The 8408-nt window shown below is 26.7% G+C and overlaps 1 protein-coding gene across 2 annotated transcripts in view; it reads right to left on the bottom strand.

Moving 5' to 3' along the window:
• Positions 1-344: 344 nt before the first annotated feature.
• Positions 345-8408, bottom strand: part of LOC111686324 — a 132607-nt gene continuing 124543 nt past the window's right edge. The window contains exon 3 of one of the 2 annotated variants that reach the window (XM_046946213.1): positions 345-873. In XM_046946213.1, the coding sequence (XP_046802169.1) occupies positions 754-873 (120 nt within the window). In that variant the 3' untranslated portion in view covers positions 345-753. The remainder of the gene's footprint in view (positions 874-8408) is intronic. The other variant, XM_023448683.2, reaches the window with a different exon arrangement.

Below are 8408 nucleotides of genomic sequence, written 5' to 3'. Positions count from 1 at the left end.
TCTAAAGAAGATACTTTTCTATAGAAAAGAGTATAAAGAAGACACTTTTCTATAGAAGAGTCTAAAGAAGACACTTTTTGAAAAGAGTCTAAGGAATACACTTTTCCTTAAAAAAAGGGTCTAAGAAGACACTTTTCTAAAGAAAAGAGTTTCTATAGAAAAGAGTCCAGAAAAGTTACTTTTCTATAGAGTCAAAAGAACAAATTTTTCTGTAGAAAAAATAGCTAAAGAAAAATCAAAATCAAGTATGTAAAAGTCAAGAGAAGGGTAAGCATATAAAGAAAATCATTTTTTCACAGAATATAATAATTTTTATACTAATTTTTATAGAAAAAAATTTGTAAAGCGAATAATTTTACAGAAATAAGAGATACTTTTCTGTTGAACATAGAAGAGTCGAAGAAGATAACTATTTGATAAAAATGTGTTATGTAGAGATTTTTATTTTTTTTCTTAAAAATTTTTTTAAGTTTTGTTTAAAGTTTTGTTTTTTGAGATTTTTGTTAAATAATAATAAAAAAAACTGTTGCCTGCTATGGATCTTTAACTCTGCACCATATTTAGTTTCTTGAATTTAAATTCCACTTTATATTTATTTGACAATGCATTTTGTTAAAAAAAAATCTTTATAATTTCACAAAGATCTTGTACTTGAGCATAAAAGTAGACAATAGAATTTCTTAGAATTTATTTAAATCAAGAAAAATCGATTGCCTACTATAGGCTGCAGAAAGATCATTGAGTTTGTGGATGTTAAAAAAACGTAGCAAAGACACTTACCTTTAAGGCACAAAATATACAATCTTGTCCACTGCAAACATGTTGATTCAAAGAACGGAATGAACGACGAAAAGCATCCAAATGCCATAAGACCTAAAAGAAAAGAATTAAAAAAAAAAAAATAATTAAAAAGGAATAAATTTTATAAAAAAGAAACTAAGATCACTAAACTAAGATCATTTAAAAAGAAGAAATTTAAATGTATTAGGGATTGTGTAGTGGAAGTTTTTTGGAAGTTATTTGGATTTAGTGTATTTTATATTTTAGTTTGTGGTTCTTGGATTGTAAGTAGAAAATAAGTGGATTTATAAAATTTGGATTGTGTAGAAGCTGGTTGTTGGTGATCTTTGGAATATAAATTTCTTTTTTAATTGGATTTCATTACAAATACAACTCTACTCAAGCCCAACTCAAACAGGTTTGTATTGTTGTCTTAACAAAATAAGGCGGCCATGTTGGTTTAACCAATACACTCAAACAATGTGGCAGTATTGTGTGTTCGAATGGGCACGTATGCATTAACATTTTTCTAAAGAAACTCAAGAGTATGACAAATCAACAAGTAAGACCTAAAAAAAGATCTTGTACAGAAAATGCTGGAAAAAAAGAGACTAAACTACACCGACTGCTTTGGTGGCCCCTCAGAGATACAGCACAAGAAACTGGTTTCAATATACAACTACAGGCAACTGGAAATCGTGTGTTGTGTTTGCGCAGCAGACTTAAGCCACAAACAGAAATTGTAGTTTTGCTAACAGTATGAATTGTCTTTTAGTCTTCTAGCCAGCTGAATGTGTTGTTTGAAAGGCTTAAAGTCGGACTTTGTTGGAAATTGTAATTGCCAGATTATAAGACATGAAGTTAGACAGAAAGCCAGCCATCGAAATTGGTTAAAAAATCATTGTTTTTGTTTTAACCAGGTTTTTTTTGCTAATTTCCTTTTAACTCTTTTTGTTTTCTGTTACTTTTTGTGTTTCTTTTTTTTTTTGGAGGTTTTTTAAACGTTAACGCTTTTTTTCAACAAAGAAGGTTTTGTGTTTTTTTTTAGATATTTTGATTTGAAATTTTTAAAGCTTGAACTGAAATCAAATGTTTGTTGGTTGTTGGTCTATAGAGGTTTTTTTCTAATAACAATTTTGTTCAATGTTTCAGGTCATGTTTGGGTAGTTTGTTATAGACACAGACTCCACTGTTAGTTTCTTTTTTTTTTTCTTTCTGTATTTTTGTGGTTTTTCTTGTTTAAGTTTTTTTTATTTTCAAACAAATCTTGGTTTTTGGTTACTTCTAATCTATGTTTGGTTTTTTGTTATATGTTTTTATCTAATTCTTTTTATTAAACATTATTTTATATCTAAAGCCAGCTGTATATTTTTTACAATTTCTTTTATTTCTCTTACTTATATATTTTATGAAAACTACAATACAAAAGTACTTAAACCTTTTGTTAAAACTACATTTAGCGCCTATTTAATCATAAGTGTTAGAAGTCTAATGATTTTTATTCGTTTATATTACAAAAAGTATGTGCTATAAATTTTAGTTTTATAACTAGTTTTTTTAACTCTTTATTTTATAATAATATTTTTAAAAGTTTTGGTTACTTTTAATTTAAACATTTCACTTTTTGGTTTTAAGAAAAATCCAAAGGCGGTTTAAAAAAAGCTTTCTTTGGCACCTTTTTGGTTGTAAAACTGTTAAGAAAACAGCAGCATTAATAAAATTTCATTAGAAAACTGGTTTTTCATTTAGAGATTTTGTAATTTAATTACAAAAAAAGACTAAAGTTTTTATTTGTTTTACATTGTGATGACAAAACAAAAGACTTAAGCAACAAACTTTGTTGAGGAACATAAAATTAAAAACCAAATTGGTAAAGTTGTCTTTGGACGACAATAAAAGGGCGTAAAAGTAGACAAAACTCTATTGAAAACAGTATAATAAAGACTATTCCCTATAGAAAACAGTCCAAGGATAAAAATTTTCTAAGAAAAAGAATATAATAAATACAATTTTGGAAAATAGGAAGATCATTTTCCTTTGAAAATGTTCTAATAAAGATAATTTTCCATAGAAAAGACTTAACGCAAATTCTGTAGAAGAATTCTAAGATAATTTTCTATGGAAAAGAGTTTAATAAAAACAATTTTCTATGCCAAAAACTTTAATGAAGAACATTTTCTATGGAAAAGTTTCTAAGAACAAAAGTTTTTATAAAATACACTTTTCTGCAAATAAGTCACACATTTTTCTATAGAAAAAGAAAGCTAATATCTCTAAAAACATCCTTTTTCTATAATACAGAAAGATATTTTTCAATAACCAGATAAAATATTTAAAGATTTTTTAATTTAATTACAAAAAAACTTGAAACTTTAACATTATAGCGAAAAAAACAAAAGACTTAAGAAACAAACTTTATTGTGGAATACAAAGAAAACAGACACTTTTAAAAGGGAAGCTTCGAAGACAATATAAAATGTTTTAAAGAAGGACAATTTTCTTATGAAAACTTCAAATCTATTTTCTTCTGAAAAGAGTTTAATCCAAACAATTTTCTATAGAAAAACAAGGACACATTTGAACAGAAAAGGATCATACTTTTCAGGGGATGTGACAGGTCACTCCTCTTTAGAAAAGGAATGTACTTTTCTTTAAAAAAGGAAACACTCTTCCATAGGCAATCAATCTCTTTGTAGGAAATTTTTCTTAAAGAATATTAAAGCTCTTTTTGGGGGAAATTTTCCATAGTAGATTCCAATAGAAAATCTGTCTCTTTGTAGAGCAAATTTTATATAGAAAATCGGTCTCTTTGTAGAGCAAATTTTGGGTAGAAAATTGGAATCTTTGCAGAGCAAAATTTTCCATAGAAAATGCGTCTCTTTACAGAGCAAAATTTTCCATAGAAAATGCGTCTCTTTGTAGAGCAAATTTTCTTTCTATAGAAATTTTCTGCGAAAAATCACTCTCTTTGCAGAGACACTTTTCTATAGAAAATAAAAATATTTGTAGAGCAAAATTTTCTATACAAAATTTGTTTCTTTGCAGAGAAAATTTTCTTTACAGAGCAAATATTCTTGGAAAATTAGTCTTCTTACAGAAAAAATTTTGTATAGAAAATCAGTCTCTTTGCAGAGCAACTTTTCTATAGAAAATTGGCAAATTTTCGATAAGAAATCAATCTCTTTATAGAGCAAATTTTCTATAGAAAATCAGTCCCTTTACAAAGCAAAATTTTCTATAAAAAACTGTCACAAAAAAACAGTTTGCAAAGAAAATTTTCTATAGAAAATCAGTCTCTTTGCAGAGCAACTTTGTTATAAAAAATCGCTCTCTTTGTAGAGCAAATTTTCTAAACAAAATTGACACCTTTGTAGAGCATATTTTCCATACAAAATTGGTCTCTTTGCAGAGGAAATATTCTATACAAAATTGGTTTATTTGCAAAGAAACTGTTCTATAAAAAATCGATATATTTAAGAGGCATACTTTCTATCGAAAATTAGTCTCTTTGTAGAACAAATTTTCTAAAGAAAATATGTCTCTTCGCAAAATAAATGAAAAAAAGAGTCAGAACGAATCTACTCTATAGAGAATACCATAAATACATCCTTCTGTAAATGAGTCCTTTATATAGAGATGACTGTAGAAAAGAGCCTTATGAAAGATTAGAACTGTCAATTTAACATTAAGATAAAGAATAACTAGACATTGTGTTATTGGGGGCTAGAAAGATTATTTTATTTTCCAGAAGAAATGCTTAAAATGTTTTTGAAAAACTTTCCAATAGAAACAAAAAATTTCCGTGAAAAAATTTCTATATTTTTAAAACAAATGAAATTTCTGAAGAATTTTCTTTTGTAGCTATTCTTTTACTAACTAACTTCATTAATTAACAATTCTCAGACATAGTTTACTTAAACTAGACAAAATTTTGCCTTAAAGGCAATAGACATTAGAAAAAAACTATTGATGTCACATCTCAATAAATGACAATGACCAATAGCGTTTAATTCAACTTAAACAAGAAGTGATAGATTCTCAAGCAAAATAGTTTAAATATTTAAAATTGTAAAATGTAAAAATTTACATGGGAAAAAAATTTCAACAATTTTAATTGTAAATTGTGAAATGATTTTAAACAAAATGGAAATTGATTATTTTTCTCTGCATGAAAAATCATGAAAAAAACAAGTTTCTTTCATGAGTTTTTTGGCAATTTTTTTTTTTGTTTTGCCTTAAAACTGGATCATATTGCAGACCACAAATGTTTTTTATTAGAAAAAAATATTTATGTATAAGTAGATAGAGAAACTGCTATAAAAAGCACAACTGGACATTTTGGTCATTAAATTTATAGACAAAAATTGGAAAAAAAGCAATAGACAATTGTATGATAAAGTTGCTATTGCTGCTGTAGCACTGCAGTTTAAACTATTCATATATAAAGATTTAAAAATTTTTAAGAAAAACTATAAAATAACTTATACATACAGAAATGGAAATAGAGCAATATGATAGGTAAACTCTATTATTAAAGAACAACAATTGGAGCATTGTTGTTGCTCTTTTTTGCTGGCAAATGAAAATTTACAATTTACCAGAAAAAGAAGTTGTAAGACAAACTCCTACACAATATGTCAGAAAAACTAAAGTTTTAATTGTGATCTTATTGTCTTGTTTTCTTACAAATTATAAAATTGAAGTTGTAACGTGTGTTTAGTGTGGTGGTATCTAGTTTCTAATGTTTTGCATTTGAAACTATTGTTTAAACAAAAATTATAGAGACAAGAAAAACCACAAATCTAACTGCTGAACTAAGTACCGCTTAAGTAATTGTTATGTTTTTTTATTATACAAATCTGTAACATGTATGCTGGTAATTTAAGCTTTTCATAGTTTAAAGGAATGTTTATGTAAAGCTACAAGTATGTAAATTTACACGCACCTTTTACTTTATTTAGAAAATAAAGAGACAAGACTTTAAAAAGCTCGTTGAAGGTATTTAAACCAAAAAAGGTATTTAAAAAAAAATTGGCAAAACCAGAAATAGTACAGAACTAGACCAGAACTAGAATAAAACTAGTACAAAACTAGAAAAGAACTAGAACAATACTAAAACATAACTAGAATATAACTGGAAACGAACTAAAAAGTGAACTAAATAGAGAACCAGAACAGAAAAAGAATAGAACTAAAACAGAACTCGAACAGAACTAGAAAAGAACTAGAAAAGAACTAAAACAGAACTAGAGCAGAACTAGAGCAGAACTAAAACAGAACTAGAGCAGAACTAGAGCAGAACTAGTACGGAACTAGAACAGAACTAAAACAGAACTAGAACAGAACTAGAACAGAACTAGAACAGAACTAGAACAGAACTAGAACAGAACTAGAACAGAACTAGAACAGAACTAGAACAGAACTAGAACAGAACTAGAACAGAACTAGAACAGAACTAGAACAGAACTAGAACAGAACTAGAACAGAACTAGAACAGAACTAGAACAGAACTAGAACAGAACTAGAACAGAACTTGAACAGAACTACAACAGAATTAGAATCAATCTCTTTGCAGAGAAAATTTTCTATAAAAAATTAAACTTTTGCAGATAATTTTTGAGGAGAAGTTTCCCTATAGAAAATCCGTCTCTTTGCAGAGAAAGTTTACTTTGCAGAGAAAATTTTCGATAGAAAATCTAGAGAAGATTTTCCGCATCTTATTGTTTTGAGCATATGCTTAAAAATTGTTTCAATTTTTATATAGACCATATGTTAATAATAATATTAAACCAATTAAACCAATAATAATATTAAATAACTCCAAAAAAAATATTGAATTTTATCATGAAATTCAATCTTTTTAAGTATTTATTATATAAAATAATTTTCACTCATTATCAAGACAATATTTAAAAGACTTATTAAAAATGACTTTAATATTTTTCATTCATTTCCCTTTTTTGTTTAATTTTTTTTAAGTTTTGTTTTAAAACGTTGTTTTTTTTTTTAATCATGATGCACATGAGTGATTTACAAGAGATTTTTTTGTTGGATTTTTGGTTTTCAGTCTACTTCCACTTAAAACTGCAAAATTTTGTCTTTATTTAAAAAAAAAAGTATAACTGAATATTTTAATTTTTGGTTTTCTGTTTAGTTGGCCATTGTTATAAACTTGACGACAAGTTCGCAGTTTTATTTTATGTATTACAATTTTTTTTCTTTTTTCCATGATTTTCTTTAATATAATTTTTCACTTTTCTTTTAACATTAAGTTTCCGTTAAAACCAACTAAGAGAGTGATAAATGATGTTATTGGTTTTATTTAACTTTTATGTCGGAGTTTGTTTGCCTCAACCAAAGGTGGGAAAAATGTAATGAAAACCAAAAAGAGATAGACATTCAAACAATAAGATTAGATTTTTGATAGTGGAAATAATTTTTTAAAATGACAAGTACAAAAAAAAAAAAACTGAAAGTCTTACTCATATATTTATTTAAACCGATCATATACAACTTTATAGTTGTTGTCATACCTACTTGCTGTATTCACACACGAGTTGTAGATCAGTTTTGAAGTGGAAAAGTGTTAAATTGTCTTATGTTTGCACTATGGCAATTTGTTGTTCAAATATTACATAATATTTTTTTATTTGTTGCATGTGTTTGAACATGTATGTAATCATTTGAAACGCATTATGTACTTTATTGCTTAAATATGTTGTATGTGTAAAGGAAATAAATATTATTTGTTATAATTTTTAACAATTTTACAATTAAATTTATTGCTAAATAAATTTAATGAAAATTTAAAAATTTTTCATAAAATTTTTGCTCTGTAAAGAGGCAGATTTTCTATAGAAATTGTTGTTCTGCAAAAAGAGAAAAATTGTTCTGCAAATGGAATTATATTCTATAAAAAATTGATCTGAAAAGAGATTAATTTTCTATTTTTTTTTTTTGCTTAGAGACGAATTTTCTATAGAAAATTTGCTCCGCTAAAATGGAGATTTTCTATAGAAAATTTTCTCACCTAAGAGCAAATAGAACATTTGTTCTGCTAGAGAGATTTTCTATAGAAAATTTGCTTTGCTAAGAGAGAGATTTTCTATAGAAAATTTGCTCTGCTAACAGAGTAATTTCCTATAGAAGATTTGCTCTGCAAAGAGAGAGATTTTTTTATAGAAAATTTTCTATGCTAGGAGAGAGATTTGATTTGACTACTAAAGGAGAGATTTTCTATAGAAAATTTGCTCTGCTAAGAGAGATTTTCAATGAAAATTTTGACCTAAAAAGAGACTGATTTCCTATAGAAAATTTACTCTGCTAACAGAAAGAATTTCTAAAGAAAAATTGTTCTGCTAAGAGAAATCTTTTTTATAAAAAATTTGCTCTGCTTAGAGACGGATTTCCTATAAAAAATTTGCTCTGCTTAGAGACAGATTTCCTATAGAAAATTTGCTAAGGATAAATTTTCTACTAAGAGACAGATTTTGCTTTTCTAAGAGAGAGGTTTTCTATGGAAAATTTGCTCTGCTAAGAGACATTTTTTCTATAGAAAATTTGCTCTGCTAAAGGACAGATTTTCTATAGAAAATTTGCTCTGCTTAGAGACAGATTTTCTATAGAAA

Source organism: Lucilia cuprina, chromosome 3, assembly GCF_022045245.1.
Source record: "Lucilia cuprina isolate Lc7/37 chromosome 3, ASM2204524v1, whole genome shotgun sequence".
Lineage (NCBI taxonomy): Eukaryota > Metazoa > Arthropoda > Insecta > Diptera > Calliphoridae > Lucilia > Lucilia cuprina.
The sequence above is the reverse complement of the archived record's forward strand: the minus strand, read 5'-3'. Positions and strand labels throughout refer to the sequence as shown.